The 18,392-nt window shown below is 49.6% G+C and overlaps 1 protein-coding gene across 2 annotated transcripts in view; it reads left to right on the top strand.

Annotated features, from left to right (window-relative positions):
- The window catches only part of PCDH19 (protocadherin 19), a 56,404-nt gene extending 39,939 nt beyond the window's left edge, over positions 1-16,465 (top strand). For both annotated transcript variants that reach the window (XM_075106695.1, XM_075106696.1), the window contains exon 5: positions 14,602-16,465. In XM_075106695.1, the coding sequence (XP_074962796.1) occupies positions 14,602-15,191 (590 nt within the window). In that variant the 3' untranslated portion in view covers positions 15,192-16,465. The remainder of the gene's footprint in view (positions 1-14,601) is intronic.
- Positions 16,466-18,392: the final 1,927 nt, after the last annotated feature.

The following is an 18,392-nucleotide window of genomic DNA, read 5'->3' as shown; positions in this document are numbered from 1 at the left end:
GCGGTCACCACTGTGTTGTTTCACCTTCGGGCAGTGACAGTCGCACTTGGGGCAGGAAAGTGGAGTCAGGTTGAGGTGGGTTGGTGCGAGGTCTGGGTATAGTAAAATAAATAGGAGGACATCTGGGTACATGGAATGACTAGCTGTAGTGAAAGCGGAGCTTTATCCTGAAGAAATCCTGGGCTAACATTAGTCCCTGTAGGAAAAGGAGAAAATTGAACCACACACACACAAAAAAGGTGAAAAAAACCCCCTCTGAATTGAAGCAATAGGAAATGAAAATTGCTGAGATATACTGTCATGTGGGTAGTGGTGCTACCAACCTTGTGCTGCAGTAATTACCTCTATGCATGCAATTTGTGCTCAGCTACGACTGATTTCCCACATCATCCGGTGCCCAGGCTATATTCAGTCAGTCCCAGCTGGAGAAAACTATCCTGGATCATTCGGTGAGATTTCACTACTGATGCTACCTTGCGTCTCACAGAAGCACTTGAGAGCTGGACACCACAAAGCCTCCCTGGCACTGGGCGGAGGTGAGGGGATGGTCACGGCAAGGCGCGGGGGCTGGCTGCAAGGCAGGGGGGTGCCGCGTCCTGCCGGGTGCTGAGCACCCGCAGCTGGCGGGGGTTAAAGGTGCGGAGCTTCTGTCCCTCTCTAGGGAGAAGACTTTGCTCTGCTGGGTGCATGCTGGAAAGAGTAGGTTTTGTCATGTTCCTGCACTGTTTTATCAGAAAGATGAAAGAGCGAAGAGCATTGGCTGGAATTTTTTGTGAGAAGCCCGAGGAAGGTGGGTGTCCATATCTCTTGCAAACCAAAATAAGTCGGGCACTTGATTTCCTCTGACTGCTTTGGAAGTGTCAGCTTCATTAAAGAGATGAGGCAGGAGAGTAGCTGGTGTGGGTACAGCAGACGCTGCTGCCTCGTCTACTCAGGCACATTCTCCAGGCAGCTGGTTTAATAGGCAAACCGCTCCTGATCCAGGCGAGGAGCCTCGGGATTTGCCCTCCGAAAGGAACGGCTTTCTCAATTCAACTAATGGTGCCTCTGGATTTGATACAGCTCAGTGAGAAGTTATAAAGGGGCAGCTGCCATTCAGGAAGAGGAATTTGGCTAGAAACCTGAAGTCAAAACGGTGTGTAGTAGTAATTCAGGAAAGGTCAGAGAGCCAGAACTGTTTTTGGGAGTGGTAGGTGTGTTAGTGGAGGGTATAAATACCTGTTGGGGGGGTCTGGCACACTCAGGTGGGTCCCTGGGTGGGCACTATGTATATACTGCACTTTCACTTGGTTTTCATTCTACGTTTACCAGCTGAGTTATTTGTGCCGCTGACATTGCTGCTCACCAGCATGTTTCAATGGCAGCCGTGTCTTCTCGATGCTCCGCTCTGCCCGCCCTCGCTGCGTGTCCTACAGCAGGCTCCTGGGGAGCCAGGGAGCGCAGGGCTGCCGTCTGCCTCGCGGCGCTCGCCGGTTGACTTCCATGTCCTGCATCTCTTCTGACAGGTGGTGCTTTTGCACCCGCTCCCTGATTAGTTTTGGTCCCTCAGATGCATTGATTTACAGACCTTTCCTCTGCAATACAGCTTTTCTCGATGACAGTCCATGAAGCACATGATAACTCAGCAGCCTAAATTATTCAGGCAAATTAAATGTGTTTGGCTTGTTCCAAACTTTTGTTTCCTTTCAGTGCTGTCAGGAGAACGGGTAGCTGTGATGCTTGTATCCAACTCATTCCAGTGCCAGGGAGACACGAACAGCTCAAGTACAACCCGTGTTACCTTGTTCGTCACTTATTTCCGCCTTCAGCCATGCTTTTTCTGGGCACTTTTGGGCCTCATAAAAATGTTTAACTTGCATCTAGGGTTGCTCCTCTCTGGTACACTGCTGGGCTCTGGGAAGGCACTTCATCTTGTGGTGGAAACACCCTTGTAAAATCCAAAGAAAATTAGGTATCTGTTCCACCCTTTAGTCACCTGTCCTTTTGTAGAAGTATACTCACTCATGCAAGTATTTCAACCCATTAGTCATCACTGTAGGATCCAGGAACCTCATATTAATGAAGACAAGTAATTAAAATTTACAATTCCACCTGCAATTCCCTCATCACCTGACCTCTGCCTTGTCAGTCTTCTGCCATTGTTATGGGGTAGAGATGTCCTATTAATTCACTATAAAATCCGTGCAAGCCCTTCACTGGGCAGACGTGCCTTGCAGTGACCAAAGAGCTCTGGCATGTCAGGTGGAGAGGAGATGTTTTGTCAGCACAAAAATACCCCCTTGCTTTCTGGAGACTGTTCTGCATCAGGAGCTTCTGGGTATAGCTGAAGGCATTGGCTTTCGTTCTCCAAACATCTGTCTGGAGATTTAGGACCTGACTCAAAGCCTGTTGAATCCAGCAGGATTCTTTCAGCTGAGACCATTGGGCTTGAAATAGGACCCAAGAGAGATGGCATCCTCAGGGGACGTGCTCTGGACTTTGCTTTAGACATCGGTGATCTCAGCCCGTGCTCAGAAGTGAACTCGGTGAGAAGGTATCTACTGCTAAGCATCTCTCATTCAGCGAGCAAGGCACAGCTGCTGCTGGAGGATGAAGGTTTGCCTTGGAAAATTCTAGCTGCAAATGAGACGCATGATTTTAGGAATTAGAATAATTACCCCCTGGAACAGGTTCCCAAGGGATGTGATATATTCTGTACCACTTAGAGTCTTTAAATCACATTTGCATGTTTTTCCTAAAAGCGTGCCTAGTCACTCAAAGTGAAGGGCTGAACTTGAGAAACACAGCGTGACAAAGCTGAGCTTCCCGTGGTTTGCAAGTGAGCAGAGCAGGGAGTCACCATGGTCCCACATGGATTAAGCTCTGCATATCCCTGGAGGGATGGGTTTTGGCATGTCCTCGAGGAGAAGAGCTCACAACCATCCCCTTGGCCAGTGCCGGCTGCTGTGCAGGAATGTGCAGAATTGAGCAAGTAACCCCACTGGGGATGATTCAGGAGTGAACACCCCCAGCCAAAATCTGCCTTCCCTTCCCGAACATACACAGTCCCTTCTTCACTGAATCAGATGTCCCCAAGGGCTGAGCAATCCTGGCTGCATCAGTGTTTCCAGGACCTTCCCTCCCACAGTTCCCTAAATGATGAGAGTGTTTCTGAAGACCTCATTTCCTGGACTTCCCCTTTTATCTCTCCAAATATCAAGTAAGCAAGCAGCCGTTTAGTTTTTAGTTACTGCTTCTGCACCTGGTGAGCTATCAGAGGATGTTGACGCTGACTTTTCTCTTTTCCATGCTCCTGCCTGCAGGATTTGGGAGATAATTCATTTGGTCCTGGTGCTTTGTCAACTTTCAGCAGTTGTAATTGCCTAATGATCAGTGCTGATGCTGTTGTTAAGCCCGTTAAAACTTTGTCCTGCTGAACAGACTGTGGCTGTCTCATCATGTTGTGCCTGCTGTGTCGACTGGGGCTGCCTTTGATGCTCCCTCCACAGCCCCGGCTTTGGTTGCTGCTCCCCACCCCACCTCAGTTGCTGCTGGCGCCCGCTGAGGGGGATGGATGCAGCTTGGTGCTACCCACACTAGGGAACTGTGCCTGGTGGTACAAATTACTGAAGAATAACCCTATGGAGGGCCAGGTGCTTTCCAGGATGAGTCTCCTTTTGCCTGCCCTGATGCCCGCAGGCCCTGAGAGCCTGGTGCTGGGTGGTGAAGGTGGTCCATTGCCCCGAGCCCTTGCACAGTGTCAGGAGATGCTCCCTGGAGGAGGCTGTCACTGGTAGGGTATTGCTGTTTAGCAACCTTCATGCCATTTTTGTTCTTCCATCTCTAGGATGCCTTTTCCATCTTTGTTATAATTCTTTTAGAGCTCTAATTGGCCGCATTTCATGCTATCACCTTCTTTGCTATGCATCCGAGGTGCCCAACTGGCTGGTGCCGTCTCTCAAAGCTCCCGTCGCTCATCCTCGCCTCTTCCAAGGCTGTTTCTTTCTTAATGGCACACACTGAACATTAGTGCATTACCATCCCTTTTCCAAGAACAGTCTCCATCCACTCTTCTCTCATCCCCCAGTGCCTCATCCAATTTAATTAATTATACTTAGTATATTACGCATCCTGTCAAAGTTTTTCCTTTCCGAGGTTTAATGGTTTTTTAATTCTAATACATGCTGCATGTGTAAGTGTTTTAGAAATGAGGCGAGCGTGCAGTGGCAAAGAGGTGGCATTACATCTGTGTGCTGCAGACAGCAAGGGTGGGTCCCTGTAGAGAGGCTCCAGCAGAATTACTGCAGGACCACACTGCCTGCCTTCCCGTTGCATCCCCCTTCTTGTGCTCAGGGGGGAAATCAGGCTGATTCCCACCGCAGAGGGATACATTTAAGTTAAACCTACCTGCTTATGGTGCATCTTGTGCTCCTGCTGCAGAAGTGGGTGCCTGGCCAGCAGCTTAGCGCCAGCGCCGGCCACGTCTTCTTGGCTGCGGCAGCCTTGTGGTGAACTCCAGAGTAATGAACTTGACTCTTCTCCTCATGCTAACTCTGTCTGAAAGCACCAAATTACATCAATCATTGCTTTATCCCTTTGAAGAAAGGCTGTGTTAAGGATGCGGTGGGGACTAGACTAATCAGGTAACACCGGCTGGGGCTGGTACCTATTGCTTTTTATTTCCAGGTGACAGTTAAAAGGTTTGGTCAGAAAAGTGGTTCAGGATGAATGACTTTGTAGGGTCTTATACTTACTGGCTTTGGGTATTTCCAGATAAAACCTGCTCAGACTAAGAGGGTTGTGGGTTGGTGTTTTTTTTTCGTGCCTGTCAGTGTTGCAAAGTGCTTAGGTTTTGAAAATCCAGCTGGGCTCTGTCTGTCTGTCACACCATCACCGGGAGTAACGATGCTGTGGTGCAGTTTAACTGACAGCCCTGTGAACTGGGGCCAGGAGCCAACACAATTCGGCCTGACCTTGGGGCAGTGCTGCAGAAACACGCCTCGGAGAAGTCAGAAATCATTGGAGGCTGTGCAGGCAGGGGCTGGGCCAGAAGTCCACTGTGCTTGAGCGGCGCTGGAGCAGCCCACATCGGGGAGCAGGAGCCTCCTGCCCCCTGCATTGGAGCCACAGTGAGGGAACGTGTGGCAGGACCCCAGTGCAGCGTGCAGACCCCCCCCATCAGACTCAGCATCAGTGCCTGGGCGCCCACGGGTTGTCATCAGCCTGGCTGGAGGCGTGGAGCCAACGGCTTTCCTTGCAGTACTTCCACAGGTCGTGAAAATACAGTTATTTTCCATTCCCATTCCTCAGCCATCTCCCTGTGGCTCTTCAGTTTACAGCCCCAGACAAATTTGAGGGCTCACTTTCCATCTTGTCCCCACGACTGCAGGGCTGATGGGATGGGACTGGATGGGATGGGATAAGATGGGATAGGTCCCCACCTGCATTGCTTGTCCATGACTTACAGGTAATGTAGTTTCCCTAGGATTATAATGAGTTTTTAGATTTGACTCTTGACCTTATAATAACTTTATCTGTATATTTATACACCGTGATCGCTCTTTTAGTTAATGAAGGTAAACTTAATTGCCAGAACAAAGTTTTGGTTGAATTAAATGGGCCAGATTCCCAAGCTTCGGCAATGCCGTTATCTCTTCTGGTGGCCATGGGGCCAGTCTAACCCACAGCTGGTGTTTGCCTGGCATCGCCGTTATCCCTCATCGGCACGGAGCTGGAGCCTCATTTGAACCCTTGGTGCAGACCTGTGGCTGGGAAGAGAGGAACAGGAGTGTCCTTGTGTCGCAGTGAGTCATGGTGCCGGATCAGACCGTGGGCGCTGTTGGGTGCTGGACAATGTAGAGCGGCTTTTGCAGCCCTGTCCCTGTCGCAGTTCCCTGTGGGATTTTCTGATGCACCTGCCACCCTAGGCCAGCATCGCATCGTGGGACATCCCTGTGTTTCATACAAGGGGATCCACCAGCATTGAAGGGCCCTGTGTTCATCAAAAAAACCCCAAAGAGTTCAAGTAGAACACCAAGGAGGGGATAATGCTGGGTTGCAGGGTGGAGGAGCGAGAGGTCAATGTCATGATGAAGGATGGCCAGCAACCACTGCTTTTGGTTAAAAAAAAAAAAAAGGAAGAAAAAAATTCCCTAGCTATTTCTCGATGGTGGGGAACGCCCCATCGTGCTGGGAAGCCTTCCAGCTCCCTCCACTCTTCAGAGCTGCACACTTTTCAGAAGTACAAAGAGCTTCTCATAATGTTTTGCCTTGTGGGTACATCTATGATTAATTCCGTGCAAGCATTACTGGTGCAATAACAATACTGGAGGTCCTAAAACTGAAAAAGGAAACACATTTGGCTCATACTTCATACACAATCACTTACACTTAAGCTATTGATAGTTGATTGGGATCTGTAGACTGCTGGGCTGGTGCCACTGGGTTTCTGAGCGCGTTCAATGGCTGGAACAGACAGTGAGGCTGTAGGTTTTGGCAAGCTGTAGGTCTCATTAGTCAGGCTGACTGTATCTGACACGAGAGATTCCCATCCACCAAGACGAAGCTTACTTCCCTAGGCTTTGGCTGACGTCCCAACAATATTTACATGAAGGACAACGGAGGATCAGTGTTAGATTAAGGCTGTGAGTTTCTAGTAGGCAGACAGTTAAATATTCTATTGAAATACTCTTTTGATTATTTAGATAATAATGAAGTTTATGCATGTCCTTGAGAAATCTGGGGAAAGGCAGTTGTTTTATGCTAAGCATGCAAAGATGTGTTTAATCTTGATAATGGGAGTAAATTATGTATCAGCATTTATAACCTCGGCTCCTTTATTTCTCACTTGTTGTGTGGAAGCACCAGAAAACTCACAGGGGTGGGAGAGCTGCATTGGGCGGGTGCGCAGGAGGAGGGGGCAGGTGGGGTTCTCACCTGCATCCCCGCTCCTGCCACCACCCTGGCGCTCCACGTCCCGGTGGGCAGAGGATGAGGATGGGTTGTTCTGCTTTGTCCTGGCCAAGGGAGGTGCTGGTTGTGGTAAAATGTTCTCCTTGAGCCCCCCAAGGGGTGTACATCGGTATGGCTGCAGCAAGGGCAGGGATGCTGCTCCAACAGGCGCTGGGCCAGGAGCTGGCTCAGTACGAGCAGCTGGGAATTGCTTCTTATCTCCCCCAACTGTAATTTCTGTTTTGTTGGATTTTTATCAGAAGCGTCAAGTACCGGTTTTCTGAGCAACGCCTAATTTTGAATGGGACAGGGCAATAATTTGATTTACTGCTGCCGTTGGAATGTGGTTGCCTGGCTGGTCCCGTGTTACCCGACAGGATATGTGAATTTGTCTGGTTTGAATTTGACAATAGCAGAGAAAAGTAACCTTTGGATTAATTTGTTTTAGCGACTACAGTCCCATTAAATGGAAGGCAGCTGGTGTCAAAGGCATAAACGGAGACAAAGTTTTGCTCCCAATTGTGGGAAATGTGTTTAAACAGACTAGAAATGTTTCCATCTCTGCAGGGTATAATATACTCAAATGGTTACATTAACATGAAAAAAATATAAGAAAGAGTGTATTTAGGACAATCCCTCTGTATCCAGTGTTAATGAAATTGAATTCCAGTAATGAAGTCAAAGGGTTGTATTCTGCACTCGTGCAGGCAGCACAGTAGCTTCCATTAGCATTAATGGGAGCTATGCCTATGAATTACAGAGCCGTAATGCTTCGAGATGGAAAAGGTCTATCGGATCCCGGAGTGCTCTCCTCTCCGAGGACCAGATCCTGCATCCTCACATCAGTTAGGATGCTAATAAGCACTGTATCGAGGCATGAGTAGTGGTGATTTCAGAGGTGAAATCCGCGCCGCTCAGGGGCCAGCACGAGCTCTACAGACCACTTAAGAAAAGGATTAATTGGAGTTTAAATGGTGTGTTCCGCTGGCCCTCTGAAAGGGAATTAATTTTGCCTTGTGAATGAGGTGGGGATTGGCCCGCGGTCCCGGATAAAGGGGGGTAGCCAGCATTAAATTGCATTCCAGCCCATAATACCTTCTGGGTCTGGCTCCGCTATAATGCATGGCGTGCCTGAACAACAGCTCCTCTTGCTTCGGGTGATCGCCCTCCTTCCCACAGCTGCCTTCTCATCTCAAAGGCTTCGGCCTGCCTGGGAAGGTGTTTTCCTGGAGAAAATCTTTTGCATCAAGTCTACCCTCAGCCCTCCGGTGTGTAGTGAGCCAGGCACCCTGCATGTGGCGGTGTGCCAGTCGTCGTTCATGATACAGGGACTGTTCTGCTGGAGAAAGGCTGGTATTAATGGTAATATAGAGCAGGGAAAGGAGTGAATGGGCCAACCCCTGGCTGGTGTAAATCAACGCGGCGCCTTGGTGTTCCCTGGGAGCTGTGTGTATCTGCAGCAGCCAGGAGCAAGCCCCACCGCATCTCGCTGTTGACCATTACAGAAGCACTGCCCACGAGCCATGTTCAGCCATGGGTCCTTATCAGCAGTTGCCTGATAAATTAATTCACATCCCTTGTTTCGTTAAAATAATTCCTCGCAGGCATTTGCTTCGTCCAAGCACTGTTGACCTCCTGTGTCAGGACAGACAATCCAGGATTAAAAATAGAGCATTTTTTAGCTTGCATAAATCCCAAACAATGGCAAAATAGAGGAAAAGAAAGTCTCCTCGTCGTGGTAAAGAGCATTTGTCACTGTCCCTGGTTATTAGTATCCTCTGAGCGTTGTGCAAGGGAAGCCACACCAGGATTACACTTCTGCATAGACTGGAGATTTCTTATTAGGAAAGGCAAAGAAGGCTCTGTAAAAGCCCATAGGTCAAAAATATAATACACTATTCCCCACCTCATGTTTCCTCATATTATGCTATTACAGGAGATAAGGGAGAGGTGCAGAGTCTTAATTTATAAGCAGATGATGAACCATGGCTGGGGACTGTTTGTATTTTCCTCGAGCTTATTATTTTATCTGGAGTGTAATGCGGTGGATCGCTGCTCCCGAGCCGGGAACAGCCGCTTCTGGTGGGGTGGAGGGGAGGTGGGCTCCGCCAGCATGCAGGCGGTGGCGGGTGCCGCACAGCGGCTCGGGGACGTGCCACCCACCTTGTGGTGTACATTCCTAAGAAAATTAAGGTGCGGGAGTTGAAAAGAAACCCCAAAGTAGCTGGAAGAGGAGTGTTAAATAATGCAGTTGTGCATTGTCCATAAAAGATGGCTAACCATGAGTAAACAGCAACAGCAGTGTTTGATCCCTTCATGTTTACTATTTATTCATATTTATTATTCATAAATTCCATCACAAATGTTAGGCCCGCACCCCAGTGAGACATTTGCATTTTATTTTAAGTTTGATTTCCACACACACACACACCCCCCTTAGTTTCATGAACCAAGATTTAATGATTTGCTTTCCCACATCTTTCCCGTGCTGGCTCTCCCTGGCTCTCCTCTTCTTGTTTCAGGAAGAGATTTCTAACATGGAAAAGTGATATTTGAATAGATTCCCCTAAGGCAATCAATTTACTTTTAATTTGTCTGGAACTAAGCTTTTCTTTGTTGCAATGAGAAAGGATTGAAACTGCTGTAAAATTTATTAGCTTCCAGGAAGATTTTGAAATGAATTTTTTAATGATCGTGCTGTTTGCTGTACCCAGGAGCAGCGTCATCATGATTACAGTATAATCATAGGGTTGCTGAAGAAACACCGAAATGTGGAGATAAAACCAGGCTCGTGCACGAGGGTACCTGTGGTACCGGCCCAGGTGCGGGCACGCGTGCCCGCACCGGCACGGGGCCAGGGGCTGTGGGCTGGGGCCGCTGAGTGCGGTGCTCTACCCATGCACCCCCTGCCCCGTGCACATCCCAACCTGCGATTCTTCCAGTCACCCTTTTTTGTCTTATTTTTTTATTTTCAAGTGACGACTCCGCTCCTTTTCCGTGCTCCCCATGTAATAGCACAAATGAGCTCTACTTACTCACCTCAGCAAAGCTGCTCTGACATGGATTGGATTGAACTGAGCGGCTGTTTGAAAATGGAAACTCCAGGGACATTGTCATCGCCCAAATTGCACCTTAGATTGTATAACAGCACATGCCATCTGGCCATTTATCAGGAATATTACATTCCCAGGCACTTGCACCTTGCTACAATTTAACTTCGTCTCTTTGGCCAGCGCTGCGATTCCACTGGAGATAATTCAATTGCTCTGAGAGCTGAATGGGCGCCTTGCACACTGGCTTCGTGTTGCCCTGCTGCAGGTACACGGGCTTTGAATAGGAGACTGAAAGCACTTGTGCACCCTGGCTGTTCGTTAGGCCTTGCTTTTAATGAGAGAAAGCCCCATGCGGGGGGGAGCTGGAGGCTTTGTTGCTACAGAGCCCACCCCACGTCCTCTGCCAGCTCCTCCTGGGCTCCTCTTGGCTCCTGGCTCCTGGTCATCCATCCCATCTCCCTGCTCTTCTTGCTAAGAGCTTTCATGGTGGGATTGGGAAGTGCTGAGGGTACAGGCAGCAGGGTGCTCGGACCCCTTGGATAGGTGCTGTGCTGGGCTCAGCTGCGGGAATTAGGGCAGTCCTGGTGTTTCGTGTCACCTCCCTGCCTGTTGTGTCGCTGTGCCGCTGTCCCCAGCTCCCGTTCCCCGCCAGCGATGATGGCTGTGCGTCTGCCCACCGATGAGCTGTGCGTGTCTTTCTGCAGCCGCTGGTTCTCGGCAGCCCGCTGTCTGGCTCAGAACCCGAGGTGCAAGTAGACAAGGTTTGAAATCTGGAGCTCAGCATGGGTTTTGCTGTACTTGTTGAGGAGCATTTTTATTCCAGGTGTGGCTGTTGGGTTTATTTTATTTTATGTTTGCTAAGAGTGAGAGCTTACATTTAGCAATGACAGATTTTTTGTGCCAAGCCTGACTTCAAGATAACTGCTCACCACTTCATGGTGAGGCTTCTGCCGGGATGTTTTGCACGGGGGTGTGGGAATAATTTTAAAGGCAACCCTGCCCTAAGGTACTCTGAAACGAGATTCTGGATTTGTGCTGGGTGAAGGCAGACTGACTGAAAAAATGGACGTTGCTGCTGTGGGACTTGTGCACATTGCGTGCCAGAGTAGACAGCCATCACCTGTGCATGGCACCTGCCCCTGCGAGCTGTTCAGCACCTCTCTGGATAGCCTGCGTATGACAGATATCCCTACAGCCCCATTTGCAATAGGACTCTCCCTGCAGCGTGTGCGCGATGTGCTTGGCTTGTTAGAAAGCCCAGCCCAGCTCAGAGCGGCTTGCACATTGCACAGCCCCAGGCCGTGGTGTTCCCCTTCCCCGGGCCGTGTCAGCCGGTGCTGCCCCGCCGTTGTTTCCTCGTCCCTTTGCTCCCGGCAGGCTGGTTTGAAGGCAGCTTGCTCACCCCGCTGCCGTCGGCACCGAGGCGGGAAGCTGCCTGTTTCGGCTGCCTGCCGCTCGTCGTGTGGCACGTGGTGCGGTGGTTATTCCCTGGGCATTGCTCCCTGCATTAGGAACATCTTTTAGTGCCGACAGTAACAGTCATATTGACTAGGGCAGGTCTAGGGCTGTAAAAGAACTTCCTGTTGTCCTATTTCTGATTGTTAAAGACAGAACAGTACAATAAAGAGCCTGTGAATGTGAATGACTGTCCTGGGTGCCGTTAGGCCTGGGTGAGTCAGACCTACTGCAAAGGGCAGTGCCGGGAGTGGTGTCCGGCCGCTCCGCACCCGCCTCTGCTTTGGGGCAGCAGCTGCTCCTGCACAGGAGGGGGATGCGAGTTGTCAGCCCTGGGATCAGCCTGCTGGAGTACCCCAAAGCCCTCCGAGCTTGCCCTTGAACCTGGGATAGCAGAGGAGAGCTGGGGTGTTCGTGTGTATCAACGGGGCACGCTTGTGGCGTAAAAATAGTATTTTATGTCAGTTCCAGGGTTAAGACAGTGAAGATCCTCATTCTGCCATGGAGAAGCGGCTGCTGCTCAGGGCTCTGCGCTGGTTCCTGGGTCTGCTGCCAGGTCAGGGCTGCCTGAACATGTGTTGTCCCCAAGAGCGGGGTGGTTTCTGGCTGCAGGATGTGGTCTCTGCAAGACTGAAGCTGAGATCTGTGCGAGGACAGGAGCAGGGAGGCAGAATGCGCTGTGGAGCTACCTGTTGACTTCAGGTCTGTGGATGGCTGGTGACATCCTGCCTGTCAGCCTGGCATCTTTTGTACTTGTTACAAAATAAGTTCATAAAATAAAAGATTGAAATGGTTTAATTTAACGTAATGCTTTTCATCCCTTCTTCTGCCTCCATTTTGGCTGCCGCTGGTGTGACTTGCAGACAGGCATCTTGGTGTCCAAAGTGGATCATCTCCCCAGTAGATAGGCACCGTGCCAGCGGTCTTTAGTAAAACCACTCTTAAAACATGGGTCCCTCTCTAGGGTTTGAGGAATATCCACTTGCAGTACAGTAATTGGTGAAGTCCTCGATCTGCTTTTAACTGTAAAATGTGCCAGCTTGGAATAAATGGGTCAAGGCAAGACAAACGTGCCTGTGCTCCATCCAGAGTCAGGTTTGCCTTGGCCGTGTGGTCCAGTGGAGGTGGGGCTGAGCCATAATGCTGGGCTGTGAAGGTGAGAAGCAGCAGTGCCTTCCCACGCTGGACCAGCCAGCCCAGCGTGTGCCCAGATCCGGCCCTTCGTGTCTGCGGAGAGACTGAAGTGATGTGCGCTCCAGCAACGCGCCCAAGGTCACACAGCACAATAAATCAGTGTCTCATCGGCGATGAGAACCCAAGATATTTCTGTAGCCCCTCCAGCCATCACCAAGTCCTCTGCTATCGCAGCCAGACTACACAACTTTGTATGCCTGTAGCACCCTTTTGAAGTTAAGCTGTGGATAAATAGGCAGGCAGCAACATTTTCTGGGCAATTTTTTTTTTTTTTTTTTGTTATTTTGCTCAAGTATCTGAAAGTGACAGAATCAAAGTATAAGAGCATGGGGTTTTAGATCTCGGTGCAGGTTGTTCTGCATGTAAGGCTCAGAGCATCCTTCTCTCAAACTGCTGTAAAGGCAGCTGCCGAAACCCAGACCTCCTACGCAGCCACCCGGTGCCACGCTCTGCACCACTGGGTAGCGGCTCTGATGTAGAGAAAAAGCTTATGTTTTACCCATAGATTTTTCAATTAATTGGCTTCTTCTCCTTTTAAAAAAATCCTTCTTTTTTTTTTTTTTGAGGTCTGCCTTTTACTCATTTATTCTCTGTAAGTGTTAAGCTGCTCATATTTTGGTGCATTGTGTTATGTGCTGAGAATTTTTATCAGCCGCCCTAGTGCTCGAATGTGGTGGAAATACCAATGTGCCTGAGGAGCGGAGGTTATGCACACAGATGTACAAAGCATCAAAATGAACGGTTTGCAGACGGACGGGAAGCAAACCCAGGCTGAGTCTGCACCTTTGCAGGCTTCAATCCATCAAACCGGCACTGACTGAGCGCGGTCTTTTATGGGTAATGGCATTAGTGCTTTAATGCTGCTTTGTGTATACATAGGTTACGATAGGAAGGAGCTCCATCTTTGCGTAGGGAAAGGCTGTGCTTTATGAGGGCTAGCTGCAATTGCAAGTTCTTATCAAATGAAGGAAAAGTCATCAGCCGAGACTGAAAAACAGCCGGGAGCCTGTGGTGTTCAGCGGGAGCCATGGACAGATGCTCAGCAAAAGCTGGGGAAGCTGAGACTCCTGCATTTGCTTTCCAGCTTTGCACTTGGCTGAGCCCGGCCGCTTTCCTGGGCCTCAGTTTGCCAGTCTGTGATGGGGGCGTGAGGCTGCGCGGTCCCTTGGGGTCAGCCAGCAGCGCAGGGATGCATGCAGGCACTGGGCACGAGGGTTTGCACCCGCCTGGGAGCGCTCAGACCTGGGCATGGAAGGTCCTTGGAAATGATTAAACCACCACGCCATATTTCAGCCCGATAAAGTGGTGTTGGAACAGCCCTAAGTCGAGAGAAGGGATCTTTATTGCTCTTGTATGAATAAAGCTCCAGTGCTGGCAATGGCACATTTAATCTTCAGTGGAGTGGGCAGTCTTGGAGATTTATAAAGCCTCTGTTGTGTGGGAGGTCAGTGGGGATTAAGCAAAAAGTTAAAACACAAATATACACCAAAACAACAAAGGAAACCCCTTCCTCCCTCCACTCCCTTTCCCCCTCTGCAAAAGTCAAGCTTAAAAGTCACGTCAAACCAAGCTTAAAACGTGATGACTTTTAGCGCTTGTTACCAAACCCAGAAAGCGCTGACTCGGGGCAGCTCGCCCTGTGGGACAGACCCGCTGTGATGGATCTGCAGCCGTAACTCCTTTCCCCAGGTTGCAGGTCTGGTTGTGGCAGATGACACACAACCTGTTGGAAATTGAACTCCGGTCTTTAGAGAGGCAGAAAAAATAACAGTAAAAAAAAAAAAATCCCTCTTCCGAGTCTTGCCTTAAAAAATATTGCCGTTTGGGGTAGGATAACTGCTGCTTGGGCAGGAGCGATGGGCAGCTCCTGGCTTGGCGGGGGCTGCCCCATCCCAGGCAGGCTGGGTGGTGGCGGGCCACCCCAGCGGGTCTCCCCCCCTTCACCAGCCCTTGTGTTTTCTCCACGCAGATCAGAGCGAAGGATTTCATTGCAGGGAGGAGTGCCGCATCCTGGGCCACTCGGACAGGTGCTGGATGCCCCGCGGCGCCGTCCCCAGCCGCACCAAGTCCCCCGAGCATGGGAGGAACGTCATCGCCCTCTCCATCGAGGCGACGGCGGTGGACGCGGAGCCTTACGCAGACTGCAGCACAAAAAGGACCTTCGCCACCTTCGGCAAGGAGGGTGGCGAGCCCCTCGCCGACGAGCGGCTCGCCAACCCCAAAGGCAAAAGAACGGTGGACCCGGCCGCCTGCAGCCCCAAGGTGAGCGGCGCCGTCCGTGAGGCGGGCAACGGCTGCGAGGCCGTCAGCCCCGTCACCTCGCCCCTCCACCTGAAGAGCCCTTTGTCTGGCAAGCCGGCGGCACCGTACGGTGTCGGGCACTGCGCCGGCAACCGGGAACGGGAGCCCTTTGGGAACAGTGGCCCTTCCCGGCCGACGGAGGCAGAGCCCCGGGGGGCGGACAGCGAGAGCGGCGGGCAGGAGGGCAACCCGCTCCTGCAGGAACGCCGGGAAAAGGACTCGCCCAGTGCCCGGAGACTAAAAGACATCGTCCTCTGAGCGGCACCTGGCGAGAGCAGGAGGAGGAGGAGGAGGAGGAGGGACCGCACGATTCCCAGCGCAGATTGTTTTTATCGCTTACCAATGGTTCACAGATTGCTGTATTTAAAAGCTTTCCCTAAATGTATTGTTTATAAATGAAGCTATCGTTAATGTGACAATCCCACTTGTCTCAACAGGCAGCAGGGGTGTGCAGCCAGAGCAAAGTAGCTGGTGTTTTGCTTTTGCCGGGAGGCGGTGGGTGGCGGGGGGCAGAGGCGAGATCCCCCGGTCCTCAGGAGCGCTCGGTATCCCCTCCTCGGAGTTTATATATTTTTATATCTCAAAATGAAGATAAATTTCCATTCCTGGGAATAATTGAATGGCAAATTCCTTATTCGGACATCTTTAGTCATCACCCCGGAGGTTTTGTAGTCTAGACAAAATAGCGGCCATTTCTTGTGTGCGACTGTTCAAAATGACAGTCCGGTGAGTTTTAATATTCACCAAACACAAGGCTGTTTGTATTTTAAGGTGTTGCTATTTTGCTGTGGACACCCCTGCATTTATGAATCCTTTTGCTGTCACATGCTTATCTGTACTATTATTGTATTTGATATTGCAAATTACTGTATGTCTGGTGATGGCAAAAGGCTTTCAAGCTTAAAAAACAAAACAAAAGAATCACAATCATCTTACTTAAACCTTGGGGATCCTGCAGGGGTTTTCAGACCCAGTGGAGCAAGCGCTTCTTCCAGCCCCCACCATCGCCTGCAGCCTCCCCCGGCTCTTGCAGGGCAGTGACAGGACATTATGGGAAGACATTTTGGGGAAAATTCTGCCTGGATTGCAATTGTCAGACGCACTGTGCTGAAGTTTTCCCCTGATCCATTTCTTTTGTGTAATTTCAAGGCAATGCATGGGAAGTTTTTCCAGAAGTTGGTTGGGATGTTTTTTTTTTCCAGTTCCCAGGTTTAGATATCCCCCATCTCCAATCATTTCCAAGTCAAAGTGATGGAATTATTTAAGAGATCTAAATTACCTTCTCAATTAGACACACACTTCCACATCAGCATTTCCCAATCGTGATTATGCCAAGTGTGTGTGTGTTTGTATGTCACCATGGCATGGATGTTAGACTGTTCTGATTTCTTTCTATCCCTGCATCATAAATAAGTACGGAATGAGCAATAGTGATGTTAATTTAGGGGCAGACAGGTGATATGTAACAACGCTACTAATTCAATTAATGTGCCTTCGTAATGGAGAAAAAATTAAAGCAATTCATTATTTTTCCTCATAATTAAGGACTTTTTTGTGTGGGTACAAATTTACTCATATAAAATTGATTTTAAAATTGAGCTACTTTAATAGCCATTTTGTAGAAGGGAGAGAGGGAAGGGGTTTCACAGCTCTCTGCTCTCTTGCAGTGATAATTCCTCAGTGAGGTATGAATAAGGTAGGAGGGTTTCAGGTAGTGTATTATTATTATTATTATTATTATTATTATTATTATTATTATTAACCCTTCACCGGACAGATTTTCCTACCCTAAATAACGTGTCCTAGCATTTAAAATTGATAATGGAAGAGAAAATATATAGCTCTTGCCAATGTTTGCTGTACCAGCAAGTTGAAATTAGTGGTTTCTAGAGAAATAGTCTTTCTAGGTCTACATATCATGGTAAAATATTTGTTACTTTGATATATTTAAATTAAAAACGTCAACAAGAAAACAAGCGCCAGTCATTATTATCCTCAAAATAAAATTAAGCTCCAGCCATTTGTTTCTTCAGGGCAAATTGATCCTGCCTGAAGTCTTAGCTGGTCCGAGACAGGTCCTCAGTCAGTCTGTTCCCCCTGCCACTTGCTAGGGCCAGGAATTGGGAAAGAACCGACAAAAACTGGTCGTCTAATGAAATTTGTGATGCTCCCCTCGCTGGTGTTGAAGACTACCTCATTCAGCTCCCATCCCACGCGTTAACGTGATGTCCTTCATCCCTCCAGAAAGCCGACTGGGGCTTTCCCCTCTGTTCTGGAGTTTGAGCCCATTTTTCAGGGATATGCTATTTCTGTTTCTTCAGTGTTTCCTGCCTGCGCACTGTTACTGCTGTCATTTATTTCTGGGATTTTTCCCCAAATGTGTGTATATTATAACACATGCAAAGGGGCTGGCTTGGGGCTATTGGAGTAACTGGATTTTGTGTAAGTGTTAGGCTGGGTTTATTCTGATGTTACCTGTTTTTGTTAGCTCTGGGTGGTTTTCTGGGGGGAAGCTTCTCATACGTGTTTGCTGAGCGACAGAGCCTGCGATGCCCCACCTGTCCAATCCTCTTGGCTTTGCAGGGCAACGGCCCCATGTTGCCCCATTGTCTGCCCGCCACCTCTGGCAGGGTGGGACGGGCTCCCCCCATTGCCCATCGCAGGGATGGGGAGCGCGGGCCCCCCTCGTCCCCACGCGCCCCATCATCATCCCCAGCTGCCCAAAAAGCACCATCCGTTAATTTCTGCTGAGCGTTGCCCTCTGCCTGCGGAGCTGCCACCACCAGCGCAGTGTTTTGGATGAAAAATAGATGCTAACTGAAAAGGAAGAAAGAAAAAAAAAATTCTCTAATTTACCCAGAGGAAACGTTCCTTGCCACTCTGAATAAAAGCGCAGCTGAGAAGGAACGTGAAATAATTCTGTATTAAAAGGGGGCATTAAAGAGGTCAGTAAACCCTTATGCCTCCAAGAAAATCGTTTAAACACCAGTTTTCTGGGCTGACCCGGGCTGCAGCCAGGGATGCTGAGCGAGGGGCCCTTCCCTGGCACATCCTCGCTGCGTGGGGCCGAGGGGAGAGCCGGAGAGCGGCCTTGGCTCCGCTGCCTCGTCCCCCTCCTGAATATTTTGCTACTCCTGTCACTGTCCCTCTGTGTCACTTGAGATGAGTTCAGGGCTCCTGGGCAAATCACAGTCTGTCTTGTTTTTTTTTCCTAGTTGCATCAAAACTGGCCATGCAAAAACGTTCAGAGCTGCAGGGCTGGGAGGGGAGGGGGTTTGGGGCGGGGTTCCAGGTGTAATTATTGTGCTTTTTAATAACTTAGATCTGTCCTCAGATTTGGTTTAGGAAAAATTGCTGGGTTCTGTTGGTTTCTTTCAGGCAAACTTGCTCTGCTCCCGTTTATCCCATTTGTCCAGGAAAGCAGCAACCACCTACGATTCTCCCCTGAGCATGATGAGG

This window comes from Phalacrocorax aristotelis, chromosome 11 (genome assembly GCF_949628215.1).
Source record: "Phalacrocorax aristotelis chromosome 11, bGulAri2.1, whole genome shotgun sequence".
NCBI lineage: Eukaryota > Metazoa > Chordata > Aves > Suliformes > Phalacrocoracidae > Phalacrocorax > Phalacrocorax aristotelis.
This window is presented reverse-complemented; position numbering and strand designations above follow the sequence as displayed.